This window comes from Ciconia boyciana, chromosome 26 (genome assembly GCF_034638445.1).
Source record: "Ciconia boyciana chromosome 26, ASM3463844v1, whole genome shotgun sequence".
Taxonomy (NCBI): Eukaryota; Metazoa; Chordata; class Aves; order Ciconiiformes; family Ciconiidae; genus Ciconia; species Ciconia boyciana.
Window position 1 is genome coordinate 91,064 of NC_132959.1, and position 21,564 is coordinate 112,627.

The 21,564-nt window shown below is 52.9% G+C and overlaps 2 protein-coding genes across 2 annotated transcripts; both read left to right on the plus strand.

The window, feature by feature from the left end:
- Positions 1-701: 701 nt before the first annotated feature.
- On the plus strand, positions 702-7,680 carry LOC140644203 (EF-hand calcium-binding domain-containing protein 12-like). The gene is made up of 8 exons (XM_072846797.1): positions 702-846; positions 2,788-3,045; positions 3,175-3,369; positions 4,122-4,275; positions 4,764-4,990; positions 5,800-6,013; positions 6,495-6,660; positions 7,372-7,680. The coding sequence occupies exons 2-8, from the start codon at positions 2,857-2,859 to the stop codon at positions 7,532-7,534; spliced, it is 1,308 nt and encodes a 435-aa protein (XP_072702898.1). The 5' UTR covers positions 702-846; positions 2,788-2,856; the 3' UTR covers positions 7,535-7,680.
- Positions 7,681-8,783: 1,103 nt separating this feature from the next.
- Positions 8,784-20,571, plus strand: LOC140644236 (EF-hand calcium-binding domain-containing protein 12-like). Its single transcript, XM_072846850.1, is given in 13 exon segments — positions 8,784-8,886; positions 9,296-9,357; positions 9,729-9,888; positions 10,861-11,117; positions 14,625-14,786; positions 15,689-15,833; positions 15,836-15,957; positions 16,090-16,269; positions 17,022-17,175; positions 17,664-17,890; positions 18,691-18,904; positions 19,386-19,551; positions 20,263-20,571. Coding segments are annotated over 13 exon segments (2,115 nt in total). The 3' UTR covers positions 20,426-20,571.
- Positions 20,572-21,564: the final 993 nt, after the last annotated feature.

Sequence of the window (21,564 nt, forward strand, 5' to 3'; positions counted from 1 at the left end):
GAAATAAATAAACAAATATCTTGGCTCTGTGTGTTTTTTGGCTTCTCGCACACTGGGTAAAGAACCCAGATTCGGGGCAACAGTAGGATGCCTGCTGGCCGATGGTCATTTATTGGAACTGTTCACCATAAAGCCGTTGAGATGATGCCGGTACTTTGTTCTTGCACCACACCGGACCTTGTTGAGGCAAATGCCCACAGGCCCGTACAGCTACTTGTATGCAGAGAAGTGGGTCAAAGTCAGCTGTAGAGAGCCTTGACCGAGAGACGGAAATGACAGCTAGCACAGAAACCTGCCCCTGGCCAGATTTGCTGCCATTTCTGACCAGTTGCTGTATCTGCAGCGCGGCATCGCTGGGGCCTGTGCAGCACTAAGAGCTTGGTGGTTTATTTGTGTTTATATGCAAGTCTTCCCAGACCGGGAGCGCGCTACATGTGGGCTCAGCTCTGTGACAGGTATGCTTCACACCCCCAACACCCCCCCCCCCCCCCCCCCGATAAAGATCGGGGCTTTTGGCACGGCGATCACCAGCGTTTCTCTCCTTTTGTGCTCTGCTCTGCCCCCAGGCACGTACGCGCCTCGGCAGAGGGAGCAGGAGAGGCGGGACCCTTTCGTCACCAGACAGGGTCCACAGCCAATGAGGCGCGTTGGCTCGGAGAAGCTTCTAGATCATGATCAGTTATGGGCACAGCTCAACTCCGACCCAGGCTGTACATGGGGCGCCGCCGGAGACCCCCTTTGAGCGTGGTCTTCTCGGAGCAGCAGGCCTGTGTTCAGGACCTCTCCCCTCCGGTTGGGACGCTGCCTGAGGAAACTTTCTGGGATTAAGTGCCCTCAGCTCCTGCGGTGAGTGATTTCTTCTGGAGATATCCTTGAGTGAGCCCTCACCACTTTGACTTTAATTCAAAGCGGAGAAAATACAGACCAATGGAAGAAGAGGATTATTAGTTAGTCTAATGATTATGTGGTCTAACATTGTGGTCTAACATTAGTTAATCAATTAGTTAATCAATTAGTTAATCAATTGATTAGTTAATCAATTAGTTAATCAATCATTAGTTAATCAATTAGTTAATCTAATGATTGTCTAGTCTAATGATTAGATAGGCGTGGTGTGTTAACTTTTACGTATAAATACTGAAAAAGAATTGCAATAGGTTTGCTTGATTTGTGGAAATTTTCCACCTTGCACCCTGCGCAGAATAAAGCCATGTCTCCTCTCTAAACATACTCTGTGTGTTTCGGGAGTTATTTTACAGCGAGGTAACAGTAGCTCCACAAAGCTAGCACAGAGTTCGGTCATGCAGGTACAGCATTTATACAGTCTGGATATGCATACGCATAAGTAATTACACAAAGCAGTTTTCTATTGGTCTACATTTCTCTTATTTCAACTTAAAGCTACAGTGCTACTTTTAATATTCTGCGCACACTTGCAGGAAGTGGGGGAGTAGTTTTCTTTGGTCTTTAATTGAGTCAGTGGTCATGATCTCCCCCTGCCATCTTTACCTTTCCCTTAGTATCTGTAAATCTTGTTGACTTCATGTAGTGCCATATCCTCCCAGCCCAGCAATCTACCTTATAACAAGATGTTTCCTGTATCAGTCCTTGAAGGTCCTCGTCTTAGTTTCTTCTTCAAAGGCTGGTCATCAACAAGGTCTGCATATTCCCCTTTTATCCATCTCTTAGTTTTTCTTCAAGGGCACAGTCGTTACCAAGGCATGCGTTGTTTATACAAAAAGTGTCTTGTTTCATAAGGCCATTATGGCCCTTACATCAGTTTGAGCTTGTCCCTCGTTTGAGTTAGTTTTAATGTACCTCTGTGACAAACTCCGTGGCCCAGCACCCTCCACTCTTCCCATAGGAACCAACCCCAGTCTTCCCACATTGTCCTGCCCTCCTGAACAGTGTGGGCACAGATGACCAAGGACCTTGGTTCCTGTTTCTGTTCAGGGAATTAAGGCTGCGGTGTGGCACATCCATTGATGGACTGCAAAGTGAGCAGCCAGGCAGGGTGAGGGCATCAATGGGCCTGCTCCATCCCTGGAAAGGAGGCCATCTCTGCCCAGGCGCCGGCTCTGGAGCTTGAGCAGGAGCTCTCCCAGTCACATGGCTTGAGCCAGCTCCAGCCGGCAGCGTGGAGGGGGAGAGCTGTCTCTCCAAGTAGCACAGAGAGCACTCCGGCTGTTCTTCATAAGCAAAATGGCCGACGTTATTTCAGCAGCTCCTTGGTGGCAGGGAGCCAGCATTTTCTGAAATGGCAGGACCCACCTGTTTTTGTGCTGCTCTACGGTTTGCTGATGGCCCTGCGTCCACCCCGTCCCACCCCCCCCCAGTTCAGCCAGAAGCACCGCAGAACCGGAGGCCCCTGCCCACTACACGCACGGAGGCCGCCCCGTCTGACCACGTCCCACCACGCGTGTTTCCATACTGTTCTGTGATGGGCTTGGTGCCGTTTTTGGAAACCGCCGCACCCACCTGACCCCAACTCTCAATTCTGCAAGAAGCGCGTCTGTTGTCGCGTAAAGTCGCATCCCGCGCGTGAGCAGCGAGGATGTGATCGAGGGTTTGACTAACGTCAAGCCAGAAGTAGTCTTGGAGCGTGGCTTCCAGTGACACCGTTGGAGAAATAGGTATCCAACTTTTGCCTTTAAACTGAAAGCAAGTAGGCGTGGGCCATCCAAATCCAGATGTCACGTTGGTTTCGCTCCACCTGTGGCAAGGCCAGCTTCTCCCTTTTTGAAACCAACTTGGGCCACAGATTTCTGTCATTTGTCTGTCCTGCAGCTGCCCCAGGAGGAAGAAGACGGCCTCAGCTCCCCAGAGATCACCTCCGATACAGAAGAGGGCCTACAAATGGCGGAGGCTTGGATTCAGGCGAGGAGGCAGTTTCGAGCTGCGCTGGAAAGCTTAGGGGACATTGAAAAATGGCTGGCTCAAAAACCTTCCCTCAGCAGTCAAGAAGAACGATGCTGGCAAAGAATAAAGGCACGCAGAGCAGACAGGAGGGCTGCTGTCAAAGCAGCCGTGACCGACAGCCTGGACGTAAGTACGGCAGTGCATGGGAAATAGCGTCTGCTGTGGAATCAGTAGAGTGACGCCGCTTTACCACATTGGCGGGCATGGTGATCCTGGATAATGGTGATCTCAGGGTATTTTTCTAATCCTTTTCAGCACTCGCCACCAAAGAGCAGCCAGCCCCGGAAGAAGGGTACCATTCCCCTTATTTGTGCACCATACCCCCAGGCTCTAGTCACGCTGCATAACCTCCTGCACAAACAGAAGCTGAGGATGGTGGACGTATTCAGGAAGGCTGGTATGGACGGGAGGAAGATCAAGAGAGCAGACTTCGTCAAAGTCATCAAGGAGGTACATAGGGAACAGAAAAATAATGAAGAGCTGCAACTCTGCCCTATTTTTCCTGCATGCCAACCCAGAGCAAATGGAAGCGCTTCAGCAAGGGGCGTTTTTGCTTGCCTTACTCTCAGAGAACGGCTCCCACAAGCTGTGAAAGGCTGAAGGGCAAAGGGAAGGGAAAGCTGCAGAGATGCACCTAGGGCGAGTCCCAGGAGGCAGTGAAGAAACCCATTGCCTCACAGACTTGGAAGACAGTCACTGCTCAGTAACGTGGCTGTCGGGATCCTGCTGTAGACCCTGAACTGGCATCGAATTTCCCCGTGTTGATACTTGGTCCTTCCCCCACCAGGCTCCTACATCTCCCCACTGCACCGCCTCTCAGTACCTGTTTGCACAGCACGGCTCACACGGGGCCTCGCTTTCCACAGGCCGCAGCGTTACAGGGCCGCAAAGAGCACGTTCAGGTTTATTAGGGTTTAGCGGTTCAGACGTTAGCTGATATTCTAGTGCGAGCCAAAATATCTTCCCGAAACCCAGAGGGCTGGGAAGTTTGGCACAGCAAAAGCCAAGAGCTCTGCGGGGGGCAGCAGAAGACGGGTCAAGTTGTGAATGCTTGATAAACCCAAGGAAACCTCAGCAGGTTGCCTTTGTGCCGCGCTTCCCTGCAAAAGCATCTCGAACACCAGCAAAGCTCGCCCCTCCCACTCTGGGGCAAGCCTTGATCTTCTGGTGATGCCACTGTCATTCTCTGTTTTGGTTGCCAGACCAAAGTTCCCATCAGCGACAGGGATCTGGAGGACGTGGTCATCTTCTTGACTTCCTCAAAACCGGGGAATTTTATAAGCCCCGAAGATCTGGTTGACTGTCAAAAGCAGTGGCTGGAAATGAAGAAAGGACAATCCCAAGAGACCAAAACAGGTGAGAGGAGAGCACTGGGTTGGGATAGACATCTCTATCCAGACGGGAAATGCCAAAGGGGGTCCAGAATATGGCTTCTTGAGACCATTGTCCTAGAGCAGAGTGGCCAGAAGGAGGCTTCTAGGGAAAAGCGGAAGGATCCGGGGGATGTGCAATACCGTCGCCAGCTCAATTGCTGGAGACAGGTTATCCAGTCTTTCAGGTTGGGATCAAAGTCTGAACCCTGCAGTTTAACATCCTGTACTGGACTTTGCTTGTTAGCATTCATCATCCAGCCCATCCAAAGCAGGCCCTTTCTCTAGCTGTTGGTGGCAGCTGGAAAACGCCGATTCAGAACAGCTTATTCTTCAGTAAGCTCTGTTGGGAGTTCCAGTCAGCACAACGTGCCAAACCCCTTTGTCTTACACATGGATCGGATGTTCCTTTCTGCTCTGCTCTAACGTGGCTTCTCTGGGCTTTTTGTTTGTTTGTTTTTTAATCTGTCCTAGGTGTAGAAGCTCAGTTCCAGAAAGCCACCTGCAGACCTGCCACTGATCCACCTTCTGCTGGGGACGCAGCCAAACAGATGAAGCCTCATGCTCCTACCAAGCCTGAAAGAAACTTAATACACTTGGACGTTCCACCGGTCAATGCCGAGCCAGAACGACGACATCTGAGCTATGATGAAATGGAAGAGATTGGAAAACTCTTAAGAGAGAGGAGGCGGTGGGAGGAGGTACTGTGTATGTGGCAGGAGAACAAGCGCACCTGCGTGCCTTGGCGAATGTGGTTTAGAGGACAGTGCAGCAGTAAAGGAAAGGGCAAGGGGTTATTGTGCGTGTTAGCTTCTCAGTAGTCCCTTGACCACATGGTGCCTCGCAGCTGAGGTGCTACAAGCCGTCTCAAACACTTCGTTTCGCTTCTGAACACTCTGGTGAGAGAAACACTTTTTCTGGGTAACTGGCTAGAAGAAGAAGGAGGAGGAGGAGGAGGAGGAGGAGAAGTTGAAGCAGTTTCTGGGTCTGGGGACGGAGTCGTCTTCTGATCATCTAGTCGGCCTGTCCACCGGACTGTGACTTGGCCCTTAAGGTGCCGATAAGCACTTTGTCCTGTTCAGTTGTGAGGCGCAGTGCAAGACAGTCCAGTGGAAGTGCAAGAGTGACTCGCTCATTCGCTCGCTCCCAGATGTTTTCTTTGGAGCATCTTGGGTTGGATGAACTCTGGCAGAATCCAGGGCTACCTCCTCTTGGCAATGTGCTGCCCTAGAGTCACGGGCTATGGGGAGAGACTTTCTTCGTCTGAAGCACCTGTGCCCGGTGTGCTGCTCTTCTGCTAAGCCCTCCAGGGAGTATCTGTCTGAGGACCCAGCTCTGGATGAGAACTGCACTCCCAGAGGAGTGCCTGTCCCTGTGATCCCGTTGCGGGGTGCCGACTCCCGTTTGCACACACTTTTGAGATGAATCCCTGCCTGTAGCTTCTCTGCAGGGAATGCAGCAACTCCAGGGCCTCACTGAATGCTAATCGGGACCTGCCCTTTATTTGCAGAACAAAGACAGCCCGATAGAACGGAAAGAAAAGTGCCGGATGGTGAGATCTGGGGATGGCCCCGTTGATGAGCACTGCCTGCCCTCAACTGCAGAGGCTGACTTGGGAGAACTGGTTGACCGATACCGCAGGAATGCCGTCAGGAGCTATCTGAAGAGCTCCAGGCTGTGCAAAGAGCGCGATGTTCACATCACCGACCCAACGCTGCAGAAAGGTAAAGCAAAGACCAAGGGCCTGATGTGAATGCACTACAGCTGACAAGTTCATGTCTCTTCCCGAGCCCAGAAGCGGGACTGATGGCAGGGGGCGCTGCCATTAATGGAGCATGTTTGCAGCCCTCGGAGAACCGTGGCAGATGCTGCCAGTTAGGATCAGCAATATCATCAGCAGGGCCAGAGCAGGGCTGAGATGTCAAAGGGTGCTGCAGATCAGCCAGGGCCCTGTCCCGTTGCCCCTGGGATGGTAGTCAGGCTCAACCGAGAGTGCAGCTCACGAGGCAAGTTCGTGGTGATGGGGCAGGTCCAAAGTCAAGCCGGGAAGTCAGACCGTAGTCAGGATCGGGGCGGGTCCATAGCCAGGAACAGACGTGGCTGTGGCTCAGCTGAAGGCTGCTACGCCTACAACACGTGAGCTGGAACGGGGCTCCTGATGCCAGGGCGAGGCATGACTGTTTTCTCTGTGCACTTTGGCAACAGCCCTGCTGCATCCAGGAGACAAGATCATCAAGGAGGGAGAAGACATAAGGAAGATCAGGCAGCCTGGAGGATACTACAGCGCAGGACGTGCGGATGCTCCATCGCCTGGGAGCACCTCCAGACCAGGAACCGCATCTGGAAGCCAGGCCAAGGAGATGGGAGATAGGTTTGTTCAAAGAGGACTTAAGATCAGTCCCCTCCTGCTGCCCCCGCTGTGCATCACCCCTCTGTGCTCAGTCCCCACGGTGTCAGAGGCAGTACCAAGGCACTGGAGTGAACCGTTAGGATGCTGCAAGGGAGCAGCAAGCGAGAGCGAAGAGGCGGATCCTCTTCTCAGCTACACGGCCACTCCTGTGTTTTACCTAAGTCATTGGGTTGCAGCGGTGCCGGCGAACGCTTTGTGGTGCCTGGCAGGAGCCTCGCAGACTAGTTGGGACTAGCTCTGTGCTCTGAACTACAGAGGTGACAAAACTGCTCCTCAGACCGACCCAGCGCTTGTCTGAAATCCCCTCAGAGAATGTTTATTCTTGTGGAAGAAAGACAATCCTGAAGAGCCGAGCTTTGGAGAAGCTTTTGGAGAGAAAGAAACATTGCAAAGCAGAGCACAATCTTCTTTGTTTATCTCAGTTAAAGTGTTTAGATGCTACGGTGATGGGCAACATACCAGCTCTTCAGATAGCTTCGCAAGCTGGCACTTCCAGTGTCAGTCATGTCTAATAAGGACCGACACGGTCTGCACGGGAAGCCCGGATAGCTGGTTCTTGTCAGGCTCGCTTTTGCCCTTACTAAGAGAAGCAGTGAAACTGCCCAGAATTTTATTTCTGTAAAGCATGCTATTCTCTCTCATTTTTTCTTTCCCCCCCTCCTTTTTTCCCAGGCATCTTCAGAGGAATAAGTTGCAAAAGTCAAGTGACAATAACTTCTGGCCAGGTCATCTCCTGGACAAGCTATGCCTTTACTTTCCTGAAAAGCAGCATGACAGGGCACACGCCTTGTTCAGCTATGTTCATCCAACCAGGCCCGCCTACCATGGCATCTAAAGCCCTGACTGCGGCTAGCTCCTCAGCGAGCCAGGACACTCGGCCTCTGGAGGCACTGCCTTCAAGAAGACCCGTTCCACCTGAAGCTCTTCTCCAAGCAGCAGGAGATGTGTGCACAGCTTTGTGACCCCTCTGTCAGCTCATGGGATCTGGGCCCCGCTTCTGGATAAAAGAAATGTATTAAATAAAGAGCGTATACTCAAGCTGAAGGTGTGGGAGGGGAACATGGCTTGTGAGAGGTCTCCCTCCTGGGGGACCCCTTGAAACACCTTCCCTTCCCCAAGGAAATGTTTCTGTCCTGCTTTTTGAACAAGAATTCACCACGCCACAGGCAAGCAACCTGTGGCGTAGCTGCCAGGGACAGGAAGCAGGCAAATCTGAGCAGCAACCAGATGGGCTGTAGGAAAAGGGAGCTGAAGCATTTTGTGAGAGGTACCTAGTCGGGGGGGGGAGCGCTGCCAGATGACAAACTACCAGCTAGAGCCAGGCCAGCTGGAATTCCCTCTGCCACCTATTCCTGCCTCCAGATAACCACATGCAGGATTTTCAGACAGTGAAACTGATCTTTAATTCTTTGAAGAAAGTCTGTGCTTCCATTCATGTTGCACAGAGCTAAAGCGGTATCTGTGTCATGGTCGCAATACTCAGTACTGAACTGGAGGGAGGAAAATGGGATGTCCTTTATGACTGCGGGCACCAGAGTTTTACTTGGAAACAAAGAGGTGGCCCTTGCTTGAGCAGGGGGGGTTGGACCAGATGACCTCCAGAGGTCCCTTTCCACCTCAGCCAACCAGTGTGTGATCGTGTGATTCTGTGTCCCCAGTTCCGTCGTTTGGTGACGTCTCGGAGGCTCTCCCTGCCCCACGCCCTCCTCGGGGAGCGAGGATTGGGTATGCGTTTTAGGGAGCAGCCCCCTTCTCACTGCAGGCCCAAACCCGGCCGGGTCAGCGGGTGTGGGGGTGATGGTGGGTGTCCCTTTGTGACCCCAGCCTGTGTCACAGAGCCCCTCCTCCTCACAGCCCCGCGCCCCAGGCCCTCCCTTCACTTCCCTGCGAGGCCTCGGTGAGCCCTCAGGTCCAGGGGAGGCGAGAAATCTCTCCTGTACCTCAGAGATGCAGAGGACACAGGGGGGCGGTGGGACAGCTGTTTGGTGAAGCACAAGCGAGGACATCGGCGAGGGGGGGCTTCCCAGTAGGAGACATCAAAATCCTTCCCCCAGCAGCCTCACGTGCTGACCCAAAGCAAGAAGATGACAAACCTGGAAGCGCTGATCACCAACATCGAGCTCTGCAGCACGGTTGACGGCTGCAGCACGATCACGTTTCCCACCCTCAAGAAGCTTTCCGTCAACGGTAAGGCCTTTGGGAGCTCTCTGACGAGCATCACTGCTGTCAAGATGAACGGCACGAATCGTTGTGGGAAGTGGGGTTTGTCCCTGCAGGGGAGGGCCCCTGGGGACACCCTGAGCCCCGCAGAGTCCGGTGCACGTGGCACCCGCCCCTTGCCTCCCCATGGGTGGAAGTCCCATGGACGGGTTTCCCTCAGCAGCGGGTCACACTCGGGGATCTGGCTCTGAAGGGAAAGATACCCTGTTGGAAGAAGGCTGAGGCCGGTCCAAGATTCGGCCCCTGTCACAGATGGATTTACCCTGTGAGGCGCGTTGGAGCACGCTTGCATCTGCCGTCTCCTGGTCTACAGGTGTGCTGACGGGCCGTGAGCGGGCTGACTTAGAGCCTGACATGTCTTTGCCTTGCTTTCCAGATGTCGTTACTATTTGGAGCAGTGTGTCTAAGCATGTTCGGCAACAGCTCCTGCAGACAAAGGTGGGATCCGACCCTACCCCTCCCCTCGCCCAGACGGCTTCAGGTGTCCCGGCAGCCCTGTGCCGGCAAGTGCCACTGTTCTCCCCAGAACTGCACGGCGATGTACAGATTTGCCACAAATGTGCCAAAGAGCAGCTTCTCCGTAAATTGAGAGACATAAAATAAATTCAGGGGAAAAAAAGGAACATAAAAATCTATATTTTATATATATGCAATATAGAAATGCAGAAATAAAAATGTGGTTGAGGTGTGCAAAAGTGGTGTGCACCAGGCGTCGGCAGGGCACAAGGCCACCCCCCCCTTGCAAGCTCTCCCAAGTCCTCCCTCTGTTTTTCAACCTACAAATGCTTGCCCTTCTCTTCTTTTTGCAGCCTCAGGCTGTCAGCATAACAGGACTGGGGACATTTCATATTCAAAAATGGCGCTCTTTTGAAAACGGCGAGGTGCTCACGTTTCAGAGACCTCTGTTTTTGCTGTCCGCGACTCTTGCAGAGATCCGTGAGCTGCGACATGCTTCTGTACCTGTTCCTGGTAAGAAGAGCAATGAATGAAAGTCTGTGTTTTCCCTTACGTCCATATATTTGGGGTTTATGCTGGTTGCTGTTTAGAAGCGGTGATGGACACACGAGAGGCCTTCAGAAGGCCCTGAGAACAACCTCCGTGGGACGACGCAAACAGCCCCCCAAGTAGCAATGCCTAGAAAGGGGTCCTTTCTTTTGGACTAGTTTTTATTAAGGCTGTACAAAGTTAGACCCTCTCTCCATGATCTGCTTTAGCAACTGGCTTTGTGCCAGCCACCTTTATTGATTGGTAGGATGCCTGCTGGCCGATGGTCATTTATTGGAACTGTTCACCATAAAGCCGTTGAGATGATGCCGGTACTTTGTTCTTGCACCACACCGGACCTTGTTGAGGCAAATGCCCACAGGCCCGTACAGCTACTTGTATGCAGAGAAGTGGGTCAAAGTCAGCTGTAGAGAGCCTTGAACGAGAGACGGAAATGACAGCTAGCACAGAAACCTGCCCCTGGCCAGATTTGCTGCCATTTCTGACCAGTTGCTGTATCTGCAGCGCGGCATCGCTGGGGCCTGTGCAGCACTAAGAGCTTGGTGGTTTATTTGTGTTTATATGCAAGTCTTCCCAGACCGGGAGCGCGCTACATGTGGGCTCAGCTCCGTGGCCTGGCACCCTCCGCTCTTCCCATGGGAAGCAGCCCCATTCTTCCCACCTTGTCCTGCCCTCCTGCGCAGTGTGGGCACAGATGGCCGAGGTCCTTGGCTCCTGTTTCTGTTTGGGGAATTACGGCTGGGGCTTGGCACATGCGTTGATGGAGTGATTTGACCCTAACTTGAGGAGAGGCCTACATCAGCTCCTTTAAGGAGCTGTACCGGGTGGTGGGACCAGACAGTGCTATAGCAATGTATTTTACCTGAGAGCTGATGGCGCTTTGTTTGAGTCTGCTGAACTGCTGTCTGAGTTAACAGTCTTCCTCCTCTCTTCCAGATGAGATTAAGAAAGTGTCAGTGAGCTACAAGAAGATCCACTCAGACGTCCCCTATTCTGAGGAAGTTGTGCAGAACTGTATGCAGGAGACCCTGAACTTCTTGTACTTCATCCTAAGAAACAGAGGAGACACGGACTTCATTTTAAAGGATGTTGGCACTCTTGCCATCCGGGGAACAGAAGTGACAATGGCATTTTGCGAAGACTTTTTACTAAGCCTCAACAAGTCTACATACGCGGTAGAGAAGTTGCTCACTGTAAGTTTATTGTTTTTCCGGTGCTACTTAGAGTGGGTTTGACATCCCATCAAAGGACTGGGGAACTGAGCCCTGCTGGCCAGCTGTAACCTGCTGGGTCACTTGGGCTAGGCACGGTCTGTAGCAGTGGAAGCTTTCTGTAGTTTCTTTCTTTTATTTGCTATGGTTCAAGGGTGCTGGGAAGTGACGCAGTACTACTTTTGCTGGGCAAGGAAGGGAAAGCCCTGGAAGGGCCTTGCCATAAATCGGAAAAAGGCCAAAGGAATGGCGGGGGTGACGGTGTTCACCCCACACTCTGGACATGAGGCTGAGGCGCAGAGACACCAAGGCCTTGCTGAGACCAGCCCCCTTCGTGGCTGCTGGCACGCTATTGGTGTAGTTCTCCTGGCCTGACGGAAGAGAAGGAGAACCCAGCGTGGCTTCCTCCACGCTGCAGAGGCATGCAGACTCTTTGGAAGTCTTTGGAAGGACTCGGGGGATAAAGCCAGCTTGGAACCATTTGCTCTCGGTTCAGCAATAGTTAAAGCAAGCCACCTCACTGCAACCAGCAGCCAGGAACCCAGGCTTGTAATGGGCCTTCCCTTGCGTTTGCCTCCATTGACTTCTTCCCTGGTAAACAAGGAGTCTCCTGCCTGACGCCGTCAGCTCTTGTCCTTGCAAAAAGGCTGGCGACATTCCTCGCCCTAGCAGACCGATATGCTGTGCAGCTTGTTTCAGTAAGGGGCTGAAGCACTTGGCCAGAAGTTTGCTGAGAGGCCGCTAATGCTTGGAGCTATGGAAAGGCCGTTGTGAGCATTGAGTTCCCTTCCCTGGAGTCACGTCAGATGTTTCTGTCCCTGTTGCAGAAGAAATGGGTCATATCGGACAAAGAAGTCAGTCTCTCTCCGAGCTGTTTTGGCCGTGTCTACCAGTTTCCACAGTGAGTATATTTGTTTCTGCAGCCCCTGTCTGACCAAGCGCAGACGTGCTCAGCTCGTCTTTGGTAGCGCTCCGTCAAATTACTGGTTTGCAGCTAATTTCATCCTCGCTTTTGCTTCGTCTGGAGTTATGCATCCTCCATTACTGATTGTGGTTTGCATTTTACCGTTACTCCCATCAGAGGGAACTGGTTTGCTAGGCAGAGGAATTGAGGCAACCCTGCTAACGTTTCATCTGCTCGTTCTCTTTCCACTGGTAGCGACTGCCCAAACATTTAACAGAAATAAGATCCCAATATTTCCGTTGTTTTGAATATAACATGGAAAGCTTCTCTTAGAGGCTTCTCTTCTCAAAGACCAGATGCACGCAAGTCCTCTGTCTGACGTTTCCGTGCTTTCTGTGACACTCACGTGAATCAAAGTATCTCCGAAACGCCTTCTTGGGTCACGATGGCACGGGAGAGCTGAGGCAAAAAACCAAAACCTGTCTAGCGAGGGGCTGCTGAGCCGTTCCTGAGCCGTTCCTGTTCCTGCTCGGGGGTTCCCTTAATGGCCTAGGACATGGGGTTGACTCTGTGGAGATACCTTGACATTCATCTGGCAAAGAAGCCCTTTTCTCAGGATGGTGCGTTCTTCCTATTTCCAGGTTTGAGATGAGGGCAGTGCCTCGAAGAGCTTCTCTCACAGACAAAGAGGTACTCGGAGAATTCGAGAGTGCTTTGAGCAGCATGGGAGTAAGAGGTAACGCTAGTGACCGATTCCTGGCAGAGAATCACACCGCGGCGTGATTCGATGAGAAAAATGACGCGGAGAACAACCGTGCAAGGGTTGCTAAGCTGTGCCGAGAGCTCGCTTCGCTTTTAAACGTGGGAGGTCTAGCTCCTCGACCTTAATTCCTCAGGAACATCAGAGCTATAACGTGTTTGAGTTGAATGCGCCATGATAGCACTTTTTTTTTATACCGAACACGTATGCAACGCCAAGAGGTTGTTCCCCCAGAAGAGACTGTTAAGCGCCGAGATCTGTCTCCCTCCGAAAGCTGCTGTGCAGAGGAAGGACTAGCTGCAGCAGGAGGAAACTCACACCAAAGAGAATGATGTGGCTAGCGAGGGCTGAACAGGATCAAGGGCTGGTGTCAGGAAGGGCTTTAGATCTCCCTCCGAGAAAACAGGTCTCAGAAGGAATCCCAGTGAGGCCTCAAACAGCTTCTAACATTGCAGAGCAGATCTGTGCCTCCTCCTGCCTGTTCTGAGAGGTTTTCTCCTTTCACGCTTGCAGGGGCTGTTCATCACACGTTGCGCCGTCTGCGAAGGGGCCTTTCTCCAAACCACTTAGCCAGAGCTGCGATGGAGGAAGAAGCAGAGGAGAAAACGGAGGGAAAAGGGCCTCATGGCAGGTGAGACTCTGAAGGGACTCGATTAGAGTGGCCTTGTGCTCTAGTGCTTGTGCGGGATGTTATGTAGGCTCATACAATAATGGAGGTTGGAAGGGCTCTCGGGAGGTCCTAGCCCAGCCAGCTGCTCTGAGCAGAGTCAGCTATGAGCTGAGGTCGGCCCAGGTTGCTCAGGACTTTATCCAGTCTTGTCTTCAAAGCCTTCAGGGACGGAGACTGCCCAAGCTCTCTGAGAAACCCTTCCTTTGGACCCAGTGTTCGTATTAACTCAGAAGGGCTGTCCACACACGTCGCCACACAGTGCATTTCCTTGCTGGATGGGAAGTCCCACAGTATTTGGGACTGCTTTGCAGTGGTCAGTGTAATGGCCAGGAGGGGGATACCAGTATCTCCAGGTGCCTGTCATTGCACAGGATGCAAATCCTCTCTCTGTTCCATCGAGAGGGCCGCATCAGGCTGCGTGTCCCGGAGCCTTCCTCACGGAAGAAGCTCATCTCCTTGATTTCCTCGGTGGCACGTCCGAGCGTTACAGCTCAGGGTTATCCCTGTCTTTCTGGGGAAGAGGGGAGGACAATTGGGTGAAGAGAGCTCACTCTGCTGCCGAAGCAGGTGAGCAGCGTGAGCACAGGATGGAGAAGCAGCTCTTCCTGCGCTCACGCCAGCTCACCCCAGCGTGTATTTTCAGACTGTTGCCACAACGTGCAGGCACAGAAGGAAGGCAGCACGAAGAAACTCCTTTCGAGAGCCCTGAATCGCCATTGCCTACTTCTGAAGAACACAGGCAGACAGGACAGGTACGTAATACGGATTGAGGCAATTGTTGCGACACTTGCTTGTAGCAAACCAAGTGGTGGGGATGTCTTAGGAGAAATGGGTACATAAAAAAGTACGCAGATACCGATTCTGAGTAGATCTCTTACTGTGGCTCATTTTCCCATTCAGTTACCTATTTTGGATATTGTTCATCTCAGAAAAGGAGCCGTAGGCCTTTTCAAAAGGTAGCTCTTCGATGACGTAGTTCATTGGTCATAACAGAAGGGCTTTCTGGTTGCACCTGTAAGAACTGTTGACAGAAACTGGAAAAAAAGGGAAGATGAGAGAGAGAAGAGCATTATTAAAAAAAAAAAAAAAAAGAAAAAGAAAAAAGAAAAGACGGATGAGACTAACTGCTGCTATTGCATTTCTGGTTTCCTGTAGAAAGGACAGTTTGTATTTGGACTGAACAGTAGAAGAAAACTGGAGGCATCCGTGGCCAAAGGGAAGGAGAAGGAAGAGAACAGAGAAGCAGGAAGGGTCACCTTGCCAAAACTGCCTCAAGAGCAGGCTGGGAGAGGAAGTGACAAGATGTGGAGGGCCCAGGTACGGGAGTATCAACAGAGCAGCCTTCTTCTGGTTGGCGCGGCACTGTGGTTTTCGCTCTCGCCTGCTCGCTGCTGTGAGGGAGAAATTGCCGGTGGAGGCCGAGGGGCAAAGCGAGCAGCCAGGCAGGGTGAGGGCATCAATGGGCCTGCTCCATCCCTGGAAAGGAGGCCATCTCTGCCCAGGCGCCGGCTCTGGAGCTCGAGCAGGAGCTCTCCCAGTCACATGGCTTGAGCCAGCTCCAGCCGGCAGCGTGGAGGGGGAGAGCTGTCTCTCCAAGTAGCACAGAGAGCACTCCGGCTGTTCTTCATAAGCAAAATGGCCGACGTTATTTCAGCAGCTCCTTGGTGGCAGGGAGCCAGCATTTTCTGAAATGGCAGGACCCACCTGTTTTTGTGCTGCTCTACGGTTTGCTGATGGCCCTGCGTCCACCCCGCCCCACCCCCCCCCAGTTCAGCCAGAAGCACCGCAGAACCGGAGGCCCCTGCCCACTACACGCACGGAGGCCGCCCCGTCTGACCACGTCCCACCACGCGTGTTTCCATACTGTTCTGTGATGGGCTTGGTGCCGTTTTTGGAAACCGCCGCACCCACCTGACCCCAACTCTCAATTCTGCAAGAAGCGCGTCTGTTGTCGCGTAAAGTCGCATCCCGCGCGTGAGCAGCGAGGATGTGATCGAGGGTTTGACTAACGTCAAGCCAGAAGTAGTCTTGGAGCGTGGCTTCCAGTGACACCGTTGGAGAAATAGGTATCCAACTTTTGCCTTTAAACTGAAAGCAAGTAGGCGTGGGCCATCCAAATCCAGATGTCACGTTGGTTTCGCTCCACCTGTGGCAAGGCCAGCTTCTCCCTTTTGAAACCAACTTGGGCCACAGATTTCTGTCATTTGTCTGTCCTGCAGCTGCCCCAGGAGGAAGAAGACGGCCTCAGCTCCCCAGAGATCACCTCCGATACAGAAGAGGGCCTACAAATGGCGGAGGCTTGGATTCAGGCGAGGAGGCAGTTTCGAGCTGCGCTGGAAAGCTTAGGGGACATTGAAAAATGGCTGGCTCAAAACCTTCCCTCAGCAGTCAAGAAGAACGATGCTGGCAAAGAATAAAGGCACGCAGAGCAGACAGGAGGGCTGCTGTCAAAGCAGCCGTGACCGACAGCCTGGACGTAAGTACGGCAGTGCATGGGAAATAGCGTCTGCTGTGGAATCAGTAGAGTGACGCCGCTTTACCACATTGGCGGGCATGGTGATCCTGGATAATGGTGATCTCAGGGTATTTTTCTAATCCTTTTCAGCACTCGCCACCAAAGAGCAGCCAGCCCCGGAAGAAGGGTACCATTCCCCTTATTTGTGCACCATACCCCCAGGCTCTAGTCACGCTGCATAACCTCCTGCACAAACAGAAGCTGAGGATGGTGGACGTATTCAGGAAGGCTGGTATGGACGGGAGGAAGATCAAGAGAGCAGACTTCGTCAAAGTCATCAAGGAGGTACATAGGGAACAGAAAAATAATGAAGAGCTGCAACTCTGCCCTATTTTTCCTGCATGCCAACCCAGAGCAAATGGAAGCGCTTCAGCAAGGGGCGTTTTTGCTTGCCTTACTCTCAGAGAACGGCTCCCACAAGCTGTGAAAGGCTGAAGGGCAAAGGGAAGGGAAAGCTGCAGAGATGCACCTAGGGCGAGTCCCAGGAGGCAGTGAAGAAACCCATTGCCTCACAGACTTGGAAGACAGTCACTGCTCAGTAACGTGGCTGTCGGGATCCTGCTGTAGACCCTGAACTGGCATCGAATTTCCCCGTGTTGATACTTGGTCCTTCCCCCACCAGGCTCCTACATCTCCCCACTGCACCGCCTCTCAGTACCTGTTTGCACAGCACGGCTCACACTGGGCCTCGCTTTCCACAGGCCGCAGCGTTACAGGGCCGCAAAGAGCACGTTCAGGTTTATTAGGGTTTAGCGGTTCAGACGTTAGCTGATATTCTAGTGCGAGCCAAAATATCTTCCCGAAACCCAGAGGGCTGGGAAGTTTGGCACAGCAAAAGCCAAGAGCTCTGCGGGGGGCAGCAGAAGACGGGTCAAGTTGTGAATGCTTGATAAACCCAAGGAAACCTCAGCAGGTTGCCTTTGTGCCGCGCTTCCCTGCAAAAGCATCTCGAACACCAGCAAAGCTCGCCCCTCCCACTCTGGGGCAAGCCTTGATCTTCTGGTGATGCCACTGTCATTCTCTGTTTTGGTTGCCAGACCAAAGTTCCCATCAGCGACAGGGATCTGGAGGACGTGGTCATCTTCTTGACTTCCTCAAAACCGGGGAATTTTATAAGCCCCGAAGATCTGGTTGACTGTCAAAAGCAGTGGCTGGAAATGAAGAAAGGACAATCCCAAGAGACCAAAACAGGTGAGAGGAGAGCACTGGGTTGGGATAGACATCTCTATCCAGACGGGAAATGCCAAAGGGGGTCCAGAATATGGCTTCTTGAGACCATTGTCCTAGAGCAGAGTGGACAGAAGGAGGCTTCTAGGGAAAAGCGGAAGGATCCGGGGGATGTGCAATACCGTCGCCAGCTCAATTGCTGGAGACAGGTTATCCGGTCTTTCAGGTTGGGATCAAAGTCTGAACCCTGCAGTTTAACATCCTGTACTGGACTTTGCTTGTTAGCATTCATCATCCAGCCCATCCAAAGCAGGCCCTTTCTCTAGCTGTTGGTGGCAGCTGGAAAACGCCGATTCAGAACAGCTTATTCTTCAGTAAGCTCTGTTGGGAGTTCCAGTCAGCACAACGTGCCAAACCCCTTTGTCTTACACATGGATCGGATGTTCCTTTCTGCTCTGCTCTAACGTGGCTTCTCTGGGCTTTTTGTTTGTTTGTTTTTTAATCTGTCCTAGGTGTAGAAGCTCAGTTCCAGAAAGCCACCTGCAGACCTGCCACTGATCCACCTTCTGCTGGGGACGCAGCCAAACAGATGAAGCCTCATGCTCCTACCAAGCCTGAAAGAAACTTAATACACTTGGACGTTCCACCGGTCAATGCCGAGCCAGAACGACGACATCTGAGCTATGATGAAATGGAAGAGATTGGAAAACTCTTAAGAGAGAGGAGGCGGTGGGAGGAGGTACTGTGTATGTGGCAGGAGAACAAGCGCACCTGCGTGCCTTGGCGAATGTGGTTTAGAGGACAGTGCAGCAGTAAAGGAAAGGGCAAGGGGTTATTGTGCGTGTTAGCTTCTCAGTAGTCCCTTGACCACATGGTGCCTCGCAGCTGAGGTGCTACAAGCCGTCTCAAACACTTCGTTTCGCTTCTGAACACTCTGGTGAGAGAAACACTTTTTCTGGGTAACTGGCTAGAAGAAGAAGGAGGAGGAGGAGGAGAAGTTGAAGCAGTTTCTGGGTCTGGGGACGGAGTCGTCTTCTGATCATCTAGTCGGCCTGTCCACCGGACTGTGACTTGGCCCTTAAGGTGCCGATAAGCACTTTGTCCTGTTCAGTTGTGAGGCGCAGTGCAAGACAGTCCAGTGGAAGTGCAAGAGTGACTCGCTCATTCGCTCGCTCCCAGATGTTTTCTTTGGAGCATCTTGGGTTGGATGAACTCTGGCAGAATCCAGGGCTACCTCCTCTTGGCAATGTGCTGCCCTAGAGTCACGGGCTATGGGGAGAGACTTTCTTCGTCTGAAGCACCTGTGCCCGGTGTGCTGCTCTTCTGCTAAGCCCTCCAGGGAGTATCTGTCTGAGGACCCAGCTCTGGATGAGAACTGCACTCCCAGAGGAGTGCCTGTCCCTGTGATCCCGTTGCGGGGTGCCGACTCCCGTTTGCACACACTTTTGAGATGAATCCCTGCCTGTAGCTTCTCTGCAGGGAATGCAGCAACTCCAGGGCCTCACTGAATGCTAATCGGGACCTGCCCTTTATTTGCAGAACAAAGACAGCCCGATAGAACGGAAAGAAAAGTGCCGGATGGTGAGATCTGGGGATGGCCCCGTTGATGAGCACTGCCTGCCCTCAACTGCAGAGGCTGACTTGGGAGAACTGGTTGACCGATACCGCAGGAATGCCGTCAGGAGCTATCTGAAGAGCTCCAGGCTGTGCAAAGAGCGCGATGTTCACATCACCGACCCAACGCTGCAGAAAGGTAAAGCAAAGACCAAGGGCCTGATGTGAATGCACTACAGCTGACAAGTTCATGTCTCTTCCCGAGCCCAGAAGCGGGACTGATGGCAGGGGGCGCTGCCATTAATGGAGCATGTTTGCAGCCCTCGGAGAACCGTGGCAGATGCTGCCAGTTAGGATCAGCAATATCATCAGCAGGGCCAGAGCAGGGCTGAGATGTCAAAGGGTGCTGCAGATCAGCCAGGGCCCTGTCCCGTTGCCCCTGGGATGGTAGTCAGGCTCAACCGAGAGTGCAGCTCACGAGGCAAGTTCGTGGTGATGGGGCAGGTCCAAAGTCAAGCCGGGAAGTCAGACCGTAGTCAGGATCGGGCCGGGTCCATAGCCAGGAACAGACGTGGCTGTGGCTCAGCTGAAGGCTGCTACGCCTACAACACGTGAGCTGGAACGGGGCTCCTGATGCCAGGGCGAGGCATGACTGTTTTCTCTGTGCACTTTGGCAACAGCCCTGCTGCATCCAGGAGACAAGATCATCAAGGAGGGAGAAGACATAAGGAAGATCAGGCAGCCTGGAGGATACTACAGCGCAGGACGTGCGGATGCTCCATCGCCTGGGAGCACCTCCAGACCAGGAACCGCATCTGGAAGCCAGGCCAAGGAGATGGGAGATAGGTTTGTTCAAAGAGGACTTAAGATCAGTCCCCTCCTGCTGCCCCCGCTGTGCATCACCCCTCTGTGCTCAGTCCCCACGGTGTCAGAGGCAGTACCAAGGCACTGGAGTGAACCGTTAGGATGCTGCAAGGGAGCAGCAAGCGAGAGCGAAGAGGCGGATCCTCTTCTCAGCTACACGGCCACTCCTGTGTTTTACCTAAGTCATTGGGTTGCAGCGGTGCCGGCGAACGCTTTGTGGTGCCTGGCAGGAGCCTCGCAGACTAGTTGGGACTAGCTCTGTGCTCTGAACTACAGAGGTGACAAAACTGCTCCTCAGACCGACCCAGCGCTTGTCTGAAATCCCCTCAGAGAATGTTTATTCTTGTGGAAGAAAGACAATCCTGAAGAGCCGAGCTTTGGAGAAGCTTTTGGAGAGAAAGAAACATTGCAAAGCAGAGCACAATCTTCTTTGTTTATCTCAGTTAAAGTGTTTAGATGCTACGGTGATGGGCAACATACCAGCTCTTCAGATAGCTTCGCAAGCTGGCACTTCCAGTGTCAGTCATGTCTAATAAGGACCGACACGGTCTGCACGGGAAGCCCGGATAGCTGGTTCTTGTCAGGCTCGCTTTTGCCCTTACTAAGAGAAGCAGTGAAACTGCCCAGAATTTTATTTCTGTAAAGCATGCTATTCTCTCTCATTTTTTCTTTCCCCCCCTCCTTTTTTCCCAGGCATCTTCAGAGGAATAAGTTGCAAAAGTCAAGTGACAATAACTTCTGGCCAGGTCATCTCCTGGACAAGCTATGCCTTTACTTTCCTGAAAAGCAGCATGACAGGGCACACGCCTTGTTCAGCTATGTTCATCCAACCAGGCCCGCCTACCATGGCATCTAAAGCCCTGACTGCGGCTAGCTCCTCAGCGAGCCAGGACACTCGGCCTCTGGAGGCACTGCCTTCAAGAAGACCCGTTCCACCTGAAGCTCTTCTCCAAGCAGCAGGAGATGTGTGCACAGCTTTGTGACCCCTCTGTCAGCTCATGGGATCTGGGCCCCGCTTCTGGATAAAAGAAATGTATTAAATAAAGAGCGTATACTCAAGCTGAAGGTGTGGGAGGGGAACATGGCTTGTGAGAGGTCTCCCTCCTGGGGGACCCCTTGAAACACCTTCCCTTCCCCAAGGAAATGTTTCTGTCCTGCTTTTTGAACAAGAATTCACCACGCCACAGGCAAGCAACCTGTGGCGTAGCTGCCAGGGACAGGAAGCAGGCAAATCTGAGTATCAGACATCACCACATAGAGGGTTTGCAGACTGATCTGAAACTGATCTTTAATTCTTTGAAGAAAGTCTACCCTTCCATCCACGTTGCACAGAGCTAAAGTGGTATCTGTGTCATGGTCACAATACTCAGTACTGAACTGGAGGGAGGAAAATGGGATGTCCTTTATGACTGCGGGCACCAGACTTTTACTTGGAAACAAAGAGGCCAAAGACCCTCCAAGTGTCCCGCAATACCCTCCAAAAGCCTCTCAGCACAGCCCAGAAAGTCCGCAACAGATCTGCTCCTGGTGACTCATGGCAACCCTTTCTGGGTTGTGAAGCTGATCTGAGAGAGGGTGAGACCAGGCACCTGCGTAGGCACTCCACCACCCCGTCTTCTCCACACCACCTAGACTCCTGCCTACGGGCAGGCCTGGGGCGTCTTGGGGGACCAGGAGCAGAGTTTAGGTGGGACTTCAGCGGCCGCTGGGCTCAACGTGGCGGGAGCTGCCGCGGCTTAGAGGCGCCAGCACGGCAGAGGGCAGCGCGCATGCGCTTGGGCGCGGCGCGGGGGGTGACTCGCGCCAGGGCGGCAGGGGGCAGTGGGCATGCGTCAACCGCCCGGCGGCTGTACCGGTGTGTAAACAGCTGACGGCGGCAGCATGTGGCAGACCGCTGTGCGCATGCGTCAGCAGTCCGGCTGCAGTACCAGTGGGCAGCCCGCTAGGGGCAACAGTGCGCATGCGTGAGGTCTCTGCCTGCAGTGCCCGGGGCGC

Excerpts from the sequence above, each read along its gene's own strand:
- LOC140644203 (XM_072846797.1), top strand. The coding sequence starts at position 2,857 with ATGGCGGAGGCTTGGATTCAGGCGAGGAGGCAGTTTCGAGCTGCGCTG. Across the intron at positions 4,276-4,763 it reads ATCCCAAGAGACCAAAACAG|GTGTAGAAGCTCAGTTCCAG; the intron begins GTGAGAGGAGAG and ends AATCTGTCCTAG. Across the intron at positions 6,661-7,371 it reads GCCAAGGAGATGGGAGATAG|GCATCTTCAGAGGAATAAGT; the intron begins GTTTGTTCAAAG and ends CTTTTTTCCCAG.